Genomic DNA, 21,683 nt, shown 5'->3' with positions numbered 1-21,683 from the left:
AAGTAAAAATCATGTCTAGTATTTTTACTTAAATGACTCTTACACCGATCTGTACCTACTTACGCTTACGGTATCAAGAAATTCACCTCTCACCTGTAGTGTTTATATTCCGTCTCTGCTTGCAGTTAATTTTACATCTGATTAAGCAACAGTGGAAAAAAACGCCAACTAAATCTGCTGATGTGGCATACATGAGTGTAGCTCCAAAAACTGAAAACATAAGGATGAAATGTCACATGAAGCTCAACTTTTTAGGCAACCTTCACTGACAGCCGGAAGCGCTGAAACTCAACGAGAGCCACGGTTCTTAACTAGTCACAAATAAGCTATTAGCGTAGAGGCGATGTGTAAACGACATCCCCTGAAGATTTGTTTGGCTGACTTAGGAGGCTGCTGTCTGTCATCTCCCCAAGGTCCATGATGGGACCAGATTTTGGTGAAAAGAGAAAGTCTCAGACAACAACCACAGAGCGCTGACAGTATGAGACAGGACGCATCTCATTAAAACACATGAGCCTTTTCTCACTGTGGCACATTCAGGCCCCGGCTAAAGAGTTGTTTATCCGTACCCATCAACATGGCTGCAATGACAGAGACGGTTCAGCAGTAAAGATGGCAGTGTGTTTTTGATCACACCATGCCTGTAATAATGCTATGCTAATTAATGTGGCTGACTGAGAACAAGCTATCTCTTCAAGGACACACTCCCTGAACCTCATGTTCTCCCACTTACAATTCCCAGCGCGCTTTTCAGCTTTAGAGCACGCTTATGGTATCAAGAGATTCCCCCCCTCCCCTCACCAGATGTAAGGTAAGACACAGTGCAAGTGCTTTTATTTCTTTTCTGTGTTTGTGTTTGTAAAAGGATGTTTATGGGTATGACGCAGGAGGGAAGGTGGAAGAGGAGAAGAGAAAACTCTTGAAAGGGAGTGGGGAAGCAAAAAAAAAAAAAAAAAAAATCTACGAGACAAAAGCAATGAAAGAAAAACAGGCAAAAATTGCTGACTATAACTTTCTTCCTTTCTGAGAGGAAATAAACTGTGATTATCAAATCAGTAACAACCGTCGTGTCATAAATCATTGCATATGAAAAACAATGACACATCCCTCATTGCGTTTCCACAGCTTTCTGCGTGCCTTTCTTTTCCGTGGACTGCTCATGAATGATTTAAAAAGTGATCTGTTTCCAAGGCTTCGGCTCCCTCAAAGGGAGATAGCTCAGGAGGGAGGAGCCTGAGAAAGATGGGAGGAGCCAAAAGTAAAGATGTTCTGTGCAGAAGCCAGCAAATAAAGTATTTATTTACACTGGAGCTTGCAAAAATATTTATGAACCTTGAACTTTTTTTTTTTTACCATCACAAGCTTCAGTGTATTTTGCAGTTTTATGAGACGGATTATCATAAAGCAGTGTGAAATAGAAGGGAATCTAGTTAAATTATACATTGTTTTAAGAATAAAAATCTAAAAGTATTGTTGTGCGTTTTCTATTCTACTCACCTGAGTCAATACTTTCTAGAACTGTCTTTCGTTGCAGTTTCAAGGTTTTATTCTTCCAATGCTGCCTTTTAGAGACCAACATCTGTTTTTTTGTAGAATAACTCTGAGTCAGTTAAATGAAGAGAGTTCTGTGCAGAGGAATTTTCAGATTTTGTGACAGATTGTCAATTTGGTAGCAAAATTTAAGTGAGTAATTTAAGTGCCCTGTATTTATCTCCGTCCATCTTTTTATCAACTCTAACCAGCATGATGCTGCCAACCACCATGTTTCATCATAGGAGCAATTTCCTGAGGGTGACGCAGTGTTAGATATCCACCACACATTGAGTTGTGATGCATTTAAGTCTGAAATACATGACCAAAGCACATTCTTCCACATGTTCGCTGTCTCCCATGTGTTGCGTCTCGCAGACTTTATTAGCTGCATTCACAGCTTTATACTGAGATTAAATTAAACATAGGTGTACTCTAAAAGCCAATTAAACACACACTGAAAGAAAATGTTGCTTAATTAGAGTAAAAAAAATGCTTATTATAGATGTTTTCCTTTTCATACCACTTCACAACAATGTGCTTCCTCTTGCTGGTCAATCACACACACACACACATACGCAAAAAAAATAATAAAAAATTACTAAATGTGATGTGACAAGCTGTGAAAAGGTTCCACAGGTGTGAATACTTTCACAAGGTTCGGTATCCAATCATGCAGGGAGCAAATCCATCAATAATGGAGCAGAAAGTGGTGTTTTCCTTCAACGCGATACAAGGTTTCAGCTGTGTGGATGGACAAATGGTGGCCATGTAAACTGGTGAATAATATTTACAGAGACTCACACTGCACATCATTCATCACAAAATCACACAGCCCGGCTAGTCCCCAGAAACTAGGCATTAATCCATCATCTGCCTGCATCTCTTTTCTCTCCTTTATCCAGGCTTACACCTCCCATCCGTTCACCTTCCGTCTGCAAAGGACGGAAAAAGAAAACTTTGGGGTAATTCAAAAATAGAGGGACAGTCTCCAAAGTCAAAGTCGCTCTAACAAGCTCATTGAGACACACGCGCGCACACAACCTGAAGGCCCCAAAAAGCTGGGGTGTGAGTGTGGGGGGCAGAGGGCAAGCATCTGTTCCTTGTTCTCTTGTGCAGTGGTGGAGCAAGCCCAGAAGTCACAGAGACTCTCCACTATCTGCCCTGTCATCCTCATTCATGCTTCCACTGAAACGATAAACCTTTGTACAAGTAGGATTAGCAGCAGAAAGCCATTAAGGGTCTAATTAGTCCTTCCCTTAGGATACAGCGTTGCTGCACTAGGGTTATATAATGGTGATTTGCAAGTTTAAATGAGCATGTTTCCGCAACAGTTTATCTTTATTATTAATAAATGGCCATAAATGTTAAGCTTTTACTTTGTTTGTATGTGTGATCTGAGTAATTCTTCTACTGATGAAGATACAGTAGAAGAATTACTGTACTGATTACTGAGGGGTTGGATCTTTGGGGATTTAACCCATCTTCCATATGGCGAAGATGGGTTAAATCCCTAAAGAGAATTTTTTTCTTGCAGTCTGAACATTTCTAAAATAAAAAACAAAAGAAAACATTTGTTTCCTAATTTTTCATGGGCAAAAAATATACTATGTGATTAATTATTTGGACATCCAGTCATTGTCAATACATTGCCCTTTTAGGGGAAATTAGGTGTGGTTGGAGCTTCTGTTGCCTATTTCCAGTTGGTTGATTTAGAAAGACTATAGCCAGTCATGTGTTTGGGCTGTGAGAGGAAGCTGGAGTACCTGGAGAGAACCCACATATGTACAGGGAGTACATGCAAACTCCCTGCAACAAGACATCCATGGGATCTGAGCCCAAGATGTTCTCGATGCAAAGCAACAGTGCTACCAGCTGTGTGCAGCCCGACTTCTTGTTTCCATGGGATAAATATGTAATGTGACTCAGACACTCTTCAAAATGGAAATGACGGGAGAACATGTCATTTAAATAAAACAGGAGCATGTTCATCTTTACGAATCAGGAAGGGCTACAACAAATAAAAGCTACTTGCCCAAACTTGCCAATATCTGCCATCTTGGTAATCAGTATTAAAGTGTAATACAGACAACACTGTAACAAAAAAAAAAGAAAGAAAAAGAATTACACCAATGTTTCTGTTGCCATGTTCTCAAATAGGACATTAAAGCAGGGAAATAAGTCTCCAAAGTATTTTTGAGTTACCAAAATCTTAGAAACAACAATTAAACTCACTTTGGATCTTGCAAAAGGAAAAAGCTATTTCTGTCCTACCATCACACTTGAATAAGTGAAGACAGCCACATGTAACTCTAACTTTAACCAACAGTTTGGACTTTTCGACAACAAGCGATTTTAGATGATTCAGGTGGAAATCAAAGAATAATGAATGCTGAGAACGCCTCATCCTCTGTGTTAAGGCAACAGAGAAATGGTTAGGTCAGGTGAGCTGAAGAGAAGCACATAAGTGAGGAGCCTGAAGTTATAAATATAAATAGATTTTGCAAAGAGGCATATTCAAAATCGCTATTACTGTGCACTTGAACCTTATCAGAGTTTGCAGCAGAAAACTAAATGCTGCATGATTGTCAAAGGGGGATTGTACAAAGTCTTAACATGAACACTTACTGGCAGCAGTGAGTTTGTAAAAAAAAAACAAATCTGTGGATTTTCTACCTTGAAACTTGGTCAAAATAAAGATTGGAGTCTAAGTGTGAAATTATACCAAGAGGAATTAAAAAGATGATTTTATACACACCTATGCTACCTGGAACATTTAAATTTTGTTACCTGAGATTATTTAAACCTCAACCACAATTCAAAACTAACGTAGATTTGCATGTAATAATTACACTGCACTTAGACAAAGCAATTTGCTGCTTTAGTAAAGCCTATAAAACAAAATTAGGAACATTTAACACTAGTTATTTCAAAGGTCAATAAAAGATTGCACTATATTGTAGAAAGAATATTTCTTAAAGTTGTTCCATATTCCTGGAAGCGTCACAACCGCTCACTCTGGATGCAAATTATTTTTTAATAACAACCACTTGTTCAGGAACGCTCAGAAGTGCATAATCAGTTTGGCTTTCTTTTCATTTTTACAGTGAGCAGCATGTGAACATCTGAGTTGTGATAAGCAGAAGGTGAACCTGGCAGATCCACTCATGCATGGGTCTCCAGAGAAGCTGCCGTTTCTACAGGATCCCTTTGAACAGAACAGAGGCTTCATTCATTTTTGTGGGCTGGCATGAAAGCAGCCTCTGTAGTGGACTTTTTGAGACTACATCTTTTTTTTTTTTTTAAGCTGGTTTTATTGTTTTAGTTCCACTGTGGGATCTAGAGTTTGTCACAGACACTTTGCAGCAGTTGGTCACTGAAGACAGCCTTCCTGTTGGCGCTCAGAGACATGCAAGTCCAGCAAACCACAAACACAGCTGAAACTGATAGAGGTAAAGTTTTCCAAGGCAGTTAAAGCTTGTGAGTTTTTTGGGAAAAATGAAGGATATTTAATGTGAAAATGTCATATTTTAAGAAGTGGTGGCTTCAATACTATTATTAATTCATATTTCATGTGAGTGATGACAGTTTTAACGAGTAGCAATGTTTGACACAGTAAGATAAGTTCTTTTGATTCGAGCAAACTTTAGTTGATGACTTAACAAATCATGTGAACAGTCATGTGAAATGTTGACTTATTCTGGCTCTGAAACCCACCATCTAGTCTCTGATTGGCTGTTATCTCTAACATCTAGTATTCATAAAATATCACCTCAGTGTTTCGCATTGTGTCGATACTTCAAGATTACTTTTGAGGGGCTCAATACATCCAGTACATCTTCTCGGCATCCAGCAAACTTCATGTGTTACCACCACCTCTAGGACTGGATTGTGTGCATCAGTGTTGTGCCAGAAATTACAGAAAACTGAAGAAGTTGTGATTAATGGTGTCAGCACTTTTTCTGTGACTAATTAATTGATATTAAGGGATGTAATAATTCAGTACCTAGTTTTTGCCATAAGGACTCCATACCATGAGAATCTCACACTAACTTGCTGATGTCTTAAGAGGGCAAATGTTAAGGTTAAAGTGGTTGAGGCAGCTAGAACAAGTATGAAGTACAAGTCCACCTTAAAGTGACACGTCACTCGAAAAGTATAATCTAACCATTGTTGGATGCGTTGAATTACATCGGCGCTTTATGTACGAATATTTGTTTCCAACCAGCATAATAAAATGTTCGAGTAATAGAACATGAAGCCATAATTAAGATGGACTGCTAGGCGAAATTCTTGGACTGGTGCAAAATGAACAAAAGTGGGAAGATTTGCCAAGAATGTTTTCATGAATCAACAATGAAGTTTGAAGATGAACAGTTACTGTTGTAGTTCAGAGCCGAAGTTACAGATCTGACTTTCATGGATCCTCTTGATCCAACACCCCAGACGCTGGACCTTGGAGACCTGCTGTGGAAATGGTTACAGTCTGGTGCAAGATTTACACCTTCTCAAGGTTCAGCAAGAACTCACTGGACGAGTGCTAAAGACAAACGTCTCCATTGGCATATGTCACATTGCACTGTTGCCTTGCAAAAAGAAAGTCTTGGGTTTGAATCCGGGCCAGCACCTTTCTGTGTGGAGTTTTCATCTCCATTCAAGTAGGGCTATCTGTGCCATGTAGGGTTGCTTGTCTACTATTTACTGAATATAGGCACTAACATCCCACTGGCCAGCAGTTATCATTATATAGAATTATAAATGGTACTAGTAATGCTTTAGAATATTTCAAAATCTCATATCTAAGTTAAGTACCTTTAAGGAAGCAAAAAAATATTACCACTGGATAAAGTATTACAAAGTGGCTCTGCTTCCGTCTGGACTGTAAGCCCCAAACAAAGATGAACACTGAGCAGCGATGGAAAGTTTCCTGTGCCAGTTTGTGAGGAGATGGAGAGCTTAAACCTCTCAGCACATTAGCTCGATCAGCAGGGGGGCCAGAATAGCACAGAGAGAAACACAGACACACAGAGGATAAACGAGTCAAGCAGACATGAAACAACATGCCTGTAAAGAAAAAGAGAAACTTAGAAAAGGTATAATATTTGGATACCTCGCTTCCTGCCTGGTCAGCTCTTAACTAATTCACACCACTGGAAAATAATTAGTTGTTGCTTTCAGGCAAGACTGAGCCTACTGAGTGTAATTAGGGATTAGGCCTACAGAGCCCAGTCACTGCGCTGCTTTGTGACCTTCGCTACTATGGTACAAACGATGGTATTCAGCCTATTTTTAAATAATCCAGTCACCTTTTTCAAGTGAAAATTATTTCTCAAATAAAAGTTGTGAAATTTGCCCACTGAGTAAATATCAGCGTTTTATTAGAGTTGAATTGACACAAACAAATTCAACGTCGTACTCTCTAAAATAGGCAGCAAGTTGTCTTGTATGAGTTTATCAATGAGCATTCATCAATGAGTGTGCCACTTCAGGTTGACCCGAGACTGCTGTCTAATTCTGAGATTACACGGAGCACAAATCTCTGTCCAGAGACACTCACAAAGTACCTTGTTTGGATATTTCTTTTCTCCTGCACTCAGCAGATGTCAACATATGAAAAACATATTATCTTAATGCACATTCTATATTGCTCATAGTAAAAAAAAATTAAATATATTTCACATTCTATAAATATTTTTTCATGAACGTTGCCTGGCTTGCACCAGACTGGCATCGTCTGCCGTAATGGAAGAATGATCAGTGATGTAATGTGGCACATTTGCTGACTGTTGCTCTTTACACCTGATTCAGCTAACTGCCATAACACAGTAAGAGACACTCAGACTACTTGGCTTCTCTTAAATGCCATCTTCTCCAATCAAATCAAATTTAGACGTCGAGGAGAAGGGAACTTGATGCTGCAGCGATTACAAGCCTGGAAAGGTGGGGGTAAAAAAAAACAGAAAAAAAACCCCATTGCAGACTTTGTCTAGCTCCTCATCCTGCTCCATCTCCTTTCCTCTCTCTTGGCCTTAATCCACTTAGTTGGCTCTTCCTGAGCTTGGAGCCTTTGCTTTATTCCATTATAAAGACCCACCATATGATTTGCTGTTTATTTCATTAAAAATGGCCCAATCCATGACCCTTTGTCTAATCCATAATGCAGACTAGTGAGCTGCTACAGTCTGCACCGCAGTCCGGACAGATGGGACTGAAGGGTGCAGGCATGGAGAGATGGAGGTCAAATGGATAAGGGAGAATTTGAGAGCCGTACTTATGAGTGAGCCTTTCCCAGCGAATATCATTTCACTGATGTAAATGATGATAGAACTGAGACTTTGCTACTCTATCTTTTGATGGTCGGAGATAGCTTTCATATGGTCCAGCGGTGATATGGAAATACCCTCATCTGCAGTTTGAATCCAGCCTGTGAAATGAACATAAATCCCTGGGCTTTTAAAAACTGAAACACCTTTGCTTGGAGCTCATACTGGAGCCGGTGCTTCAGCACATCCTGTTTAACCTTGAGAGAACTGAGCGATGCTGAGTCATTTTCTGTTGACTCGGTCCAATCTGAACTGGTCTGAGTTTGACCTTTCTTCTGTCTTTATCCACTTCCAAACACTTGCTCCACCTTTGGCTGCCCTCTCAGAGTCAGCCGGCTCGACGTTCTCATCTTGTCAACAAATCTCCCGCTCATCAACCTAATCTTGCCTGCGTTTGCACCTACTGGTTTATCGGGTTCTATAGATATTGATAATACAGCAGTATTTATCCCTGCTGTATTGCTAGGAATTGGCTGGACACTCTGATAGCACGCATACAAGGGACTCATCCTGTAGAGGGAACATTTGTACTGATTGATTGGAAGAAAGCTTGTTTTGCTGTCTCTGTGCAGCCTCAATTCAAACCATTAAGAACAGTCAACTAATAATAATTACTTTTAACCGGGTTGAGTCCAAGAGCCTCAGCAAGAAGCCCGAGGACAGACAATACGGCCAGGAAGTGACTACAACCCTCTATCCATCGATAACGCCGGCATATCTCATTACCGTGGCGACCTGAGGTACACTGCCACTCGGTCCTGATCATATAAAACCCATTTCAGTGTGCTGTCCCCGATGGAGCGGCGGCGTAGTGGAATATTCATTATTCAAATTTTAAGCATTGGAAATCCCAATATGTTACTGAGGCCAGATGAGACGAGATGAAATAGCTTAGCCTTTTGTCCAGAGAGCATTGACTAATCGTCTCGCTCCCCAGAATCAATTTCCCAGCCGTAAGCATCAGACACTCCTGATTGTACTGTACTGTTGAGGACCCCCTCCACTGCTATCACCTAATACCCCTCCCGGCTGCCCAGAATAACTTATTGATTGGCGATAATGTTACGGGAGGTGCGGGTGGCCAGGGCGGAAGATGGACTGGCCTCAGTCATTCTCTGCAGGGCTAAATTTGGGTCCTTTGTCATCAGATCTAGCGCATGCTGACACTATCACCAGCTGTCACCAAATTTCTGGTTTTGAAGAAAAATTTGAAGAATTTTCTTGAAAAAAAAAAAAAAGTTAATAAAAGCTCAGTAGAGATGCAGCAATCTCCAGTTTTGTAAAGTTTTTAACCTGCTGAGATAATAGAGATTCTCATTTTAGACCTGTAATATAAGAACACATGAGAAGGGCATTCATTCATCACATCTTTTCTGGCCTTCCTGTCATCTTTTAATAATTTATGTTAGAAGTAGACGTGGTGTCTTATTTTTAAGCAATGACAAAATGATTATCTTAAGTTTGGACTTTTCACAAATTCAAAATGGTGCACAGAAAAGGTTCTACTCTATAAAGGATAGAGACCAACTAAGCAACTTTTCTGTATTATGAGCAGCGTTCAGCCTTCTTTGTATTTAATGATAATCTCTCACTTGGATTCAGAATGAACTGGAGCGATGTCTGGACAGGTCATAGAAAATCTAGTCTTCTCTTTTTTCATACACTTTAAAGATTATTTGTGGTTTCTGTGTTAATTTATGACAGATCTTATACTGCAAGTAGTTTACTATGTGTCTTCTTCCTTCAGTAAGAGCCACTGGTCTGGAAAGAAAAATCAAAATTTGAATTTTCTGAGTGGCTAGTAACCAGGAAGATCAAACTGAAATGAATAGGTTTGCTATCACCAAGTAAAAAATAACAGTGGAATCAATAAATTGCAGCCCTGGGTCATTTCATCTGGTTGAATAATGTGTAATGTTAGCGGACACAGCCAAGGATCAAAAACAAAATTGCTTCAGTGGCTGGTTACAAAATGTTTTGGGTTTTGATTCAGGTTTACCCCCCTGAATATTAGGCTGATTACCATTCTCTCACTCTCTCTCTTTTTCTCTCTCTCTCTGATTCTGTGCTGAGCCTGAAAAGTGTCTGTGATCAATACCTACAGGCCCTCCGCCAGAAGGCTAGTGTGTCTGTGAATGGGTGTGTGTGTGGGCGTGTGTGCGCGTGTGTCTATATGTGTGCTGTGTCAGCATCCACTCAGGACTTCATCAAACACTCCCCACACCTTTTCCTCACACGCAGACACGCATTCACAGACACCCACATCGGTCAACGCCCCACTCAGACGCTCGTTTTCCCCTTTCCACCTTCTTGCTCAGCAAACCGAAAGTCGCGCACACGCCGGTCGTCTTGCATACACAAATTCGTCCCACTGCACATGCGTCCCAACAAGGATGTTAAATACCATTCAAATGTCAGCCCCGCCGTATTGATTGGAATAATAACTCTGAAAGGAAGAAGAGATGGCTTGTTGATGCTAAGCAGGTGCATGATCGCCGTAACATCGTTCACTGTCACAAAGTTGCCATGTAAGGGTTTTCGGATCCCCTGGCAGAATGTGGATCAGGGTTTACGTTCAACCACCGAGGCCTTTTATTTCTGTCATTAATCATTGTTCAGTGACAGGCACGCCCGGATTCATGCTGAGAGCGGGGTCAGTCTGAGAGCCCTCTGGTCACGGTCGCTGTGTGTGCATGTCAAAACCAGAGGGTATGTTCACCACCAAGTGATTTTTGCTTCTTGTCATGTATGATTGCAACAAAAAGACATACATGAACACATTCTAGCAGTACAGCTTGCAGAGTTTGAATGCTATCCATGTTCTTATTGATTTTTTTTCACTTAGGTGCAAAACTGATAAGCTAGACTCTCAGTATTTCTCATTTGTATATCTTATTATGCACTACATCAGCAAACTCCGCTGAATTCATGCAAGAGCCTTAGATACTGATTCCACGAAGAGCTTATTAAACAGTTAGTAATACATTGTAAAAGATTAAAGTGCAATGAGATGTAAGATGTAATTGCTTTTGTGTGTTTTAACTTGTACTTTGCTTTTCAGGAATTTTAGCAGTGCATAGATTATTTCTGTTAGTTTGACAAAGCATAGCTTTTCAGACACCATCCATTCATCTATCCATTTTCTGTAACCAGTTAACCCTGTTCAGAATCACCAGAAAGTCACAGGCAGGAGGAAAAGACACTAATTTATCAACCGTACACAGACTAACACCTAACAGCCATTTAAAGGATCTCCAGCTTACCGAAGATTCATGCTTAGGGATTGCTGAAAGGGTGTGAAAAACCTTGGAGAACATTCAAACTTTGCACACAAACACCTCAATCAAGATTCAAACTGGTAGTCGTCTAGATGGGAGGAAATAGTGCAAATCACATATCCACTGTACAACAAGGAAGCAGTGGTTACCGCACGGTAAACAGATACTTTGTGATAACTGGTCTGATTTGACCAGATGTAAATGACTAAACCAAGAGTAATCGTCCTTCAAGACAATAGCAGTTTGTTGCTCTTTAGTGCCATTAAACATTTTCAGAAGTTAGTAAAACCAAATTGTAAAGGAAAAATGGGTTGTTTTTGGTAGTTTTTCATTTATTTTTCTGAATGTTAGAAACAGGATGTAATCCTTCCTAATCTTCCATGTGATCAGAGTATTTTTAAATTGTTCTTATTGGAGTCTCTTGATAAAGCCAGCCATCCTGAAGAGCCGAAACTTTAATTAATACATTTCACAATGATCCAAGCTTAGGATTAGTTTATGGGGTGGACGAAAAACATCATGTAAGATCTTTTTTCCTGATGCACATTATGGGTCGAATGATCAACAAGTCATATAAAAACAGAAAGCAAAAAATGTCAGCCTAGCAAATCAATAAACTAAAACTTAACAGTGCAAATACATCAGTTTGTTGAAGACAGTAGCTATGTATGTTAGGTAAATGAATGAAAAAGCTTTTACAAATGAATTTTTGCTAATTTATGCGACATTGATACCTGCTTTCTTAACCAAGTAATGTTACAGCATTTTGAGGATGTACTGTGGAATCTATGGTCGGGACAAAGTACCCATCACTCTCGGGGACAAAATCCCCACATGCACTGCAGTGATTGTAATTAAATATCAGACTAGAAACTTTTGCTTCTAAATGACACTGATCAGTTTTTTAGAGTCAAAAAAATCCCTAGGATTTTCATCAAATGTCTCTTTCACTGAAGAGTTTCTTCTTATATGGGCAAATGTTTTTTTTTACAGTGCTATTGTTGTAGCTTAGGTAAAGAAGCAAAGCCTTTTTATACTTTTACAACTGAGCGTTTTACAAGATGCTGTTGTTAGTCTGCAAAAACATCCAAGTACCTCTAACAACAAATCTCTTATTGAACTATTTAAAGAGTGTGCTAAAAGAGTCTGAAAAGACCCTAAATCTAGCAGCAAGAAACTGCTAAGTCGGCAACACTGTAACCTTACAAGCTTTCTTTCTTCCCTTGATCAAGTACTAATATGGGGTTTGTGTGTGTGGGTGTGTGTGAGGAGCAGAGACAGAGGGCTGAACAAGTCTCAACTAAACAAGATTTAGCTATTTCCGACAGCATAAAGCAAAACAGGTCACAAAAAAATTACTATTCACCCTTACAAAGTAATAACAAAACACATATCTTTGATAAATTGTTATATATCTAAAGAGTTTTAGGAGTAAACCAAAAACACATCCATGCAAGCTGTCGATCTCAAAGGTAATTTTAAGATTGACCCTCCTGTGGTCCTAGCAAGCCGCTCAGGAGGATTGTAACAATGTCATGATCAGACAGCAGGGAAGTGGGGACAGAGGGGACAGAGGGGTGTCCTTTCAAACCAGCACTTTCTGAAACCACTCAAAAAAAGAACTTGCAAAAGCGCACACGGGGTCAGTGCGAAACTGCCGGACCGCACACAGAGTAAAAAAACCTGTAGGCTCTAAATTGCCCCGTCTTAACACCATGGAAGGGTTAGGGACATTTTATTGACAACCAGGCTGTTGTCATTGATCTTCACACAGATCATCAGTTCATCTAGTTGCAGCAAATAGAAACACTTTTTTACACAAAAGAAATCTTTTTACACAGTCATTTGTTTCATGCCTTATTATGACCAAACTGCAAAAGTACAGAACGGCAAAATGACCAGGAACATCCCCACCTTCTTCCTTGTGTAATTGTATGTATTTTAAAATATCTAAAACATTTTTGCCGGCTTTTGATACATAATAACTCTTTGCTTGATGAAATGTGTAAACCTGTGATGGTAAAGGTGCAACAAGCAAGAAAACAGTTAGTCCTCACCTGGCAGGAACCTCAATGTTGGAGATTGCGTAGAAGTACTTTAGCAGGTTGTCTCTCTGGACATAGGTGCCTCCGAGCGCAGGCCTAAGCAGCCTCATCCTCAGGTTGGTGAAGGTAAAGAAGTCCCTCAGTCCCTTCATACTTTCCATGCGGGTGTACAGATTGTCCATGTTCTGCATCCGGGGGCCTGCAAACAGAGCAAAGCGCTCCCTCACCTCGAACTTCACGTTCTTATCGTTCTTGGAGCCGACCCAGCGCGAGTACTGCTCAGTGCAAATGACCCGTGTTAGGTTTGTGGGTGAGAGGTCACGCACTCGTTTGGGCTGCATGTTGAAGGCGTCTTGGCAGTCGTCGGCATAGAACTGGTAGGGTTGCCAGGAGCGCCCGTGGTCCATGGACTTATCCAGAACCATGATTGTGGGACGGCCATATTCAAACGTGATCTGGATGTCATCTGTGAGCTCCAGACTCTTGTTCCAAGACATAGTGATGTTGGCGAGTAGGGGCTCTGGATGTCGACCCCAGGTCACCGTCTGCCAGTAGGTGATTAGGCCGTTGCGTTCACGGTCCTGCATCAGCTGAGGAGGGTGAGCCAAGTCTGGGTTGGAGGCATCACACTCGTCACTGCACAAATATGGGTTCTCCTGCAAAAGAGATGCAGACAAAGCAGAAAGGTCAGTAAATAACAAAAACCTTCTGATGCTTCTTTGATTAAGCTATTGACAAGAAGTGCAGTTTAGGATGTTTTCAGGAAGCAATGACTCATTATGCACTCAGCTGGTCATCTATATGACAAAGCTATGAAAAAAACCCTAAAATAAGTTTCAGTTGAAGTACAAAATGCTTTGGTATGTTTTAGGCACAACTCTCTCCTCCAAGGCCGTGTTACCTGTGACTAGATATATGAACTTGCTCCAACAATGTCCAAAAATAGAATATAAACTAACCCATTTTTTCCACCAAAACAAAAACAAAAATCTTAGGAAGGCAGACCCTGCCAAGGCACTTGGGAGGTCTGAAAAGTAAACTTGCAAAACAACACAACACGAAGTGTGAAGGTCAGGGGGATCGTGCATCATCACCGTCTTTGCATGGGCAGCAGAGTGCTGCTGCACTTTAACTCTAGAGGATTGATCCTCCACTTCCACTGATGCCAAGACTTTGAAACTGCTGCCCTGCCACACAAGCAAAAGTCAACACAACAGGATTATTCACAGAGCCCCACAAGCCTCTTTCTACCCGCTGTAAGAAATGTCTTTTACTCTGATTGGAGATCTTCTTGTGTGACATGGAAAACAATTTCGTCACCCACTCACTCATAATTGCATACCCCAAAAGTGCATCGAGTCTGTTGAAATGCTAGAACGCTATTACGAAATGGTAATCTAACCACTGCGGTCACAAATATCACCGAATGAATTATTTTCGAAAACAACTCTATTTTATGATTGAAGTGTGAAACGTTGCACACTCATAACAGGGGGTTGTGACTGAAAGACTCACAAAGCTCCAGCGTTCACATAGCTGACTGTTATCTGCCAGATTTCTGACAAACCATTCAAAACAGGAGTCAAAATATTTGCACAAAGAATTCCCAGAGATCTGCGCTCATCTCTCTTGATGCTTAATTTGCTAAATTCAGCTCGGGTTCTGTTTGGTTTGTTTTACATACAGAAGGCTCATTTAATGCCCCCAGGAAGCACTAATTACTTTGATAAGGGTTATTATTTTCTCCCCTATTTATTAAAGTCGCTCTGTCTGTCGGATGAGTCAGTTCATATATTTCATAGGAACTGACTCATTCGGATGAAATGATTAAGTATTGATGTTAATATTTCTGAACTTTAAATTCTCTTAACTTAGAGCTTCTTGTAACTACACATAACTATACACATTTATGCCTTACATCTAAATGTAAATGAATAAGTTTAGATGTTATTATATTTGTATTTAGTTAATTAAACAGAAATAAATTCTCAACTATTTACTTCACCTACATGTTTTGCTTAGGTCCAGAATATTCTATTTTCTTTGACATTGGTCCAGATTTCTACAGTGGCAGTCATTTGTCCAGGCTGTCATTAAATTAGCTTAAATTTTTCATTTTTATCAGATGTGAGTTACAACCGGATACATATCGGATAACAAACTGATGCACTATTAATCTAAAAGTCAAAACACAGTTAATTTTAGTTTGATGAAGCTGCAATTGCTTGCCTACATTTTCACCCATATTTTGTTTTTTGACCATCAACCTCAAACCCCCTGCAGCCCTTAAAAGGTGGATGCAACGTTTCCTTTCACATCATCGATGGTAAATGGCGGCAGATATCAGCAAGGCGCTTTAACCTGCTCAAACCAAAGCGCACGCCAATGAGCCTTCCAGATATCTGTTTGCAGTGCAGGTTTTGCATGGAAATGTGAGTATTGCTACATGTTCAGCATACAGATGGAGAAATGTTGTGGGAGTGGCCAGAAAAGTGAAAACTTTTGGGGTGTTTTTTTTTTTGTTGTTTTTTTTGCAACTATTGTGAATTTCAACTTTTTATTGCCTCCTTTCAGTTCCGCAGAAGCTAAGCGGTCAATTTTCAAAAGATCTTGGTGGAGTATCACATGATACAGCAGTTTCTTCTTTATGATGTAAGCTCTAACGTGAAAGCAATACCGCATTATATTGATGTACCGTGCGAGCGTAGATCATGTGTCACTGCTTCTTTGCAGACGTTCACTTTTTCACATCCGGAGCCAGTGAGGGCCCAGCGTCTGTTGGTGCTGCTCGGCGGGAAAGTGAGCAGTCACTCAAAGCCACTCTTGCGGAGTAACACCGAAAAGGAAAAAGTTGGAATCCTGTGAGGCTATCGTTATAAATCATCTGATTTGTGGTGACAGCGCGGAGCGGGAAAACTCTAAACAAAAGCAAACGCTGAGGTGGTGCTGAGGAAAGCTGGGCTCATAATGCATGTGAAGACACAGCTGTGAAGCGACACTATCTATACACCACAAACTGCAGATGATACATCTTGCTTCACACTGAAGCCACATCGCAGCATTGTTTACTACCTGATAACCCAATTACCCCCATTGCAGCGACTCAGATAGAGATCACTGTCAGCACAAACACACTTAGGATGATAATCTACCACGCACGCAAACAACTGCAAACAGACAAGGTAATTAGAGTCAGGTGAGGAGGGTTGCTGCGGATGTTGGGAGCAAGACTGGCTGCCCTGTTGGAGGTCCAGCTGCTCCTGTTAGCGCGCCTCTCGACCCCGCTCCAGACAAATGTTTACACACTTGGAAGCAAAGATTAGAATGCTGTTGTTCTGGAGATGACCCTTGACCCCACAAATCCTATTGAAGATGACCGCCCTGTCATCCTGTCCCAGATATAGAGCGAATTCCTTCCAGGTTAGAGGTCTCGCTCTCACAGAGGATTCCGCCGCACAGGGCTTTGTGTGGCGGCTTTGTGCGCAAGCGAAGCTGCGTGAGAAGCAATGAAAATAAAAGTTCATGCAATTTTTCTTACACTTTGTTGGAGCCCCTGTGTCAAACAGCTGCATGTTGCTGCTTGTCAGTTTGCTCTGACCTTACAGAGCCCTTGGGGATTAGCTACAGTAGAGGTGATATGCACTGTACAATAATAGAGGCGGGAAGATTTTCATCCCCCACAAGAGCTTTACGCGAGGTTATGTCTAAGCCCTTTTGTGCACCTTGTCCTCCTTATCCCCCTCTGCCGCCTGCCACTGCTTTGTCCCTGCTCCTTGGTATATCTGCGCCAGTATAGTCACAAACTCCCGCAAACACGCTCTGTCTCTGTGTGATCCAGGCCTAATGCTGCAGCAGGTGGCCCATGTCGCTAAGCCCCTCCAGCAATTATCCTCACTGGGCTCTTGCCTCCACCACAACAGCTGCCATTATGCCCCAGTGACGAGTGGTTTGACTTGTGGGACAACAATGGGAACCAAGACTATAAGGAAAAGTATTCGAACCCCCGTCACTCTTGTCACATTGCAAACACAAAATGTCAATGTCAGTACAGCTGTGAAGTAAAGCGCAGATAGTTTTGAAAGTAACTAAACTGACTTTTTGAATAAGTGCTCTCTAGAATCACCTTTCTTCTTTTTTTCTTTTGCAGCCACCTTTCACTACAATTTCCACGAAGAACATTTCCAGGATTAGAGGACTAATGTCTCAGCCAGATCTAGAGAAACTCATCCATGTGTTTATCTTCAGTCGTATTGATTATTGCAACAGCGTCTTCACAGGTCTGTCCTACAAATCAATCAAACAGCTGCAGCTGATCCAGAATGCTGCTGCTCGCGTTCTCACTAAAACCAGGAAGATAGAGCACATAACACCAGTTTTAAAGTCCCTACACTGGCTCCCTGTAGCTCAAAGAATAGACTTTAAAATACTGCTGTTAGTTTACAAATCACTGAAGGGCTTAGCACCACAATACATTAAAGATCTGCTGTTGTTGTATCAACCTTCCAGACCTCTCAGGTCTTCCGGTTCTGGTCTGCTCTGCATCCCCAGAACCAGAACCAAACGAGGAGAAACAGCTTTCAGCATCTATGCACCACGAATTTGGAACAAACTTCCAGAAAACTGTAAAACAGCTGAAACACTGACTTCCTTTAAATCTAGACTAAAAACCCACCTGTTTAGAACTGCTTTTGAAATGTAATCAATTACAAATTTATTGATGGAACTTGACTTAATGTCGTGCTTTGATTGTTGATTCTATGTTGCTTTGTGTTTCTGTGTTTGTAATGATGTAAAGCACTTTGAAATGCCTTGCTGCTGAAATGTGCTATACAAATAGAATTTGATTGATTGATTGATTGATTGATTGATTGATTGATTGATTGATTGATTGATTGATTGATTGATACAAATTCAATTTTTCATTTCCGTCCACACACACTTAAATGTCCTTTTATTCAAACCTTTCCACTGCAGCTCTACCTCTCCGTTCATCAAGGACATGAAAGTTGCCTTGACTCACCCAACTTTTAAATCTTTTTGAAAAACACACCTTTCCAGCACAGATTTTAACTCAAGTTGAGCTGGACACCTGCAATATTCAGTTATCGTAAAGTCAAATTTTTTATATCGTTTTAGTAATTTTAGGCCTCACCATCTTGCACAGTAGTCTTTTATGCACTGCAGTTATTTGTTCGCCTTGCTGCCCTGTCCAGCCCTTTGGTGTACTCCTTGTTTTGTAAATGTTTATAACATTTGAACTGAATTAGGCTCTAACCAATTTCCTGACCATGCCAAGGAAGAGCAATGCCAAAGCATGACGCTACCATCACCAATTTTGCAGCATAAGGCTGGTGTAACATCATTGGTACAATGTCCACAATATCCGTTTTCTACCACACAGTGTCCTGAGTGTGAAAAAACACAATGCTTTCCTACTTCCTAAATATCACCTTACAAGAGGAATGTTGTCACTATGACTTATTGTTGCTCTTAATTACTTTAAAAGAAGTGGAATACAGATTTTTTTCCCCAGGTAAAACACTTTACCAACATGTATTTACATAGAAATCAGTTCTTTACCTGCTTCTCATCTCCCTTCCTGTTCATTTCTCTCCACTCAAAACATGTCACTTTGCTCTCCTGCTCTCTCTTCTCCTTCCACTTTCAGAAGCTTCTATCTTATATTGGTGGCGAGGGGAATAAAGGCAGGCACACACACAACACAATTTATTATGTTTTGAGGAAACATCAAACAGAACGACCTTCCCATTAAAAAGACCACAGAAGGGATGAGAAAGGGATATTGCTTTTCACTTATGACATCTTTCCGTCACTCTGGAAGTTCTTCTTCAAGGAGAGTGATGGTGGTTTCTCTCCATCTGAGTATTGCCTGACAAATCTGCACATGCATAGAGGGGAATACAAACATTTGGGTATCCCTAACAAAAAATAAAAAACAGTCCCTTCAAGTACCATGAGTGTGTGACTGCGAATGTTTTTTGTCTTTTAAGGACTGAAATGAAACAAATGTGAAGTTTACTAAAGTGGCTAGTAAGCAGAAATGGGAAATTCTGGTTTTTGGTCATAGAACTACTCCAACACCTACTAATTTATTTTTTTCAAATAGATGGACATTTAGTTCAAGAAGACTGGGATCACCTCTGCTTTAGAGCTGCACAGTAACTCATTACTTGTTCAGGCAATCGTAAATAAAATAAATAAAATTTCCTCTAAGCAGCTACAAACCCTGAGCTGCATGTCTGTGCTGGATTTCTTTTTTTTTTTAACACTTATTTTATTTTATTCAATATTTTTGCCCTACGGTTGCTTTAAGAGTGACAATTCTCTTAAAAAAAAGAAAATTTTATTTGAATCCAGGAAGAGAAAATAAGAAAAAAAAGGAGTCACAGATGGCTGAGGTGAAAAGTTCGGCACAAGTGTGAAAGAGGAACAGATTAATAAGACGCAACTTCAGCGGTTCATCACAGTTTAGTCAGAACCAAAGCAATAAATACTCACCAATATTAAATTAGCAATAAAACCTAATTTAGTAGGCTTTAAAAAAATGTAACAAAGTGTTCTCTGTTTTCATTTGCAGCTAAGCATTTACTATCCCTATCAAAGTTTCATTCATTTTGCGTATTGTCAAAACCTTACACAATTCCATGAAATAGCTGCGATTTCTGAGCTGGGCAAAGCTTCCAGAGTTTCGAGGAACTGGAAACGGTTCTGGTGAAAATCGCTCAAATAAAAACTAAAAGGCCAAGGGGGGAAAAGTAATCATAGTGCTATAAGTAGGTGCTAAATCCTTTGATGGTAAGACTTAACCAGGCAGAGTGCTCAAAGATATGCTTCCAGTTCCTGTTCTATTTCATCTATAAAATAAGTGCTTTAGCATAAAAATGAAATAAATGCTTTATCTCTAACTCCATTTTAACAGCATGTCACCTTTGACTTATTAAGCTATTTTTAACAGACACCATTTTAACTCGATTTACCCAAACTCTCGCATGCTGCTGGTATATTTATGAATAAAACACCATATAATGTCCTAGCATTTTTTTTTTGTTTTTTTGCTTTAATTACCTGAAACACTGTTTATTGGTTTCTTGTGAAATGCCTTCCCCGGCACCAAACAGCTCCTCGGCGCGTGTAAATGTATCTTAGGTGTGCGTTTGCGTGGGCAGGTGTTGTTTATGTCGGCGTGTGTGTGTGCGTGTGTGCGCAAGGAAAAAGGAGGGGGAAAAAAAGAAGAAGAAATGTTTACTGTAGGCATGTGTGACTGGAGGAGGAGGAAGAGGAGAGAAGGACAGAGCAGAGACATCATGCTGCTCCAAAGCAGCAGCAGCTGAGCTCATCTTAATAAAGTCCCCACAGTTGGACCTGGACATGTTATTTAAAAAAAAAAAAAAAACTTAACTTAGACTACAGCAGATGCAGTTCATTGGGAGAACCACATTTTCAGAGAAAACGGTTGCTGTTTTCTGAGTAAGCACTTAAGAGCTGAATTCAGGGAAAAGCTGCTACTGTATATTTTATTGATGTTTTTCAATCTAAAGCCAACCACAAAGCCGGAGCAAGACAAGGGGATTCTAGGGCTTCAAATCAACTGAGATATGGATTGTGTAACAGAATATTAAGTTACTTCTTTATTGTTAGATTTTGGAAGTGCAACAAACTTAAAGTATAACACGGTTTATTAGAAGACACTATTGCTCTTGGTAAAGCACAGCAGCTATACAGGATGTCACTGAACTGACACCAGGTTTAATTAAAGTACCTCATACAGCCTCAAGTTTGTCATTGCTTCACCTAGAGAGTTGCACCTCATTTCTTTGCTACTTTGAACCTCTGACATATTTTTTTTCTTCTCTCCGACAGACATTCTTAATCTTTACACTTTAATAATAATTTTGAGTCCTGTAATCATATCTTTTCAGGGTAGGTTGAGGACTCTCATGCTGCCACCCTTTGTGGACCTGTGATGCATCTCTAAAAGTTTAAGACTAGTTTTTTGATTTTTATTTTAAAATAGCTTTTCGATACTTTCATTTTTTTCTTATTATGAGACAAAATATTTATTTTTAAGACATAACACATACCAATAGGTAAATCTTTCGGCATTTAAAGACTTTAAATCCAAATGAAGATGTAAAATGTTACGTATAAGCCATAGCATGCAATATAAAAAAAAAGAAATGTAAAGAAAAGGGAATATGGTTAAAAATAATTGGAGGTTTTAAAAAGGACAGTTACTTGTTATCCAGGAAATATTTCTTTCTTTAGTAAAGCAGTTTCTAAATTACTCAAACACACTTATTACAAGACTGTTTTAAAGTAATTAAACTGGAGTTATTTTTTATAGTGAACACAGAAAGACAAAAAAAAATTCTCAATTTTCAGAATTAATCTTAAATACTCTCCTGTTGAGCTTAAAAGCCTAAACCTAGTTCTGAAGTTCCTGATATGGAGCCATGTTGGAAATTTCCTGATTTTGACTCAAACTA

At 40.0% G+C, this 21,683-nt stretch overlaps 1 protein-coding gene across 2 annotated transcripts in view; it reads right to left on the bottom strand.

Annotated features, from left to right (window-relative positions):
- The window catches only part of ntng2b (netrin g2b), a 97,294-nt gene that overhangs the window by 68,436 nt on the left and 7,175 nt on the right, over window positions 1-21,683 (bottom strand). For both annotated transcript variants that reach the window (XM_032569529.1, XM_032569530.1), the window contains exon 3: window positions 13,189-13,832. In XM_032569529.1, coding sequence (XP_032425420.1) covers window positions 13,189-13,832 — 644 coding nt within the window. The remainder of the gene's footprint in view (window positions 1-13,188; window positions 13,833-21,683) is intronic.

Source organism: Xiphophorus hellerii, chromosome 8, assembly GCF_003331165.1.
Source record: "Xiphophorus hellerii strain 12219 chromosome 8, Xiphophorus_hellerii-4.1, whole genome shotgun sequence".
Classification (NCBI taxonomy): domain Eukaryota; kingdom Metazoa; phylum Chordata; class Actinopteri; order Cyprinodontiformes; family Poeciliidae; genus Xiphophorus; species Xiphophorus hellerii.
Note: the sequence above shows the minus strand (reverse complement) of the source record. Positions and strands in the feature narration are given on the sequence as shown.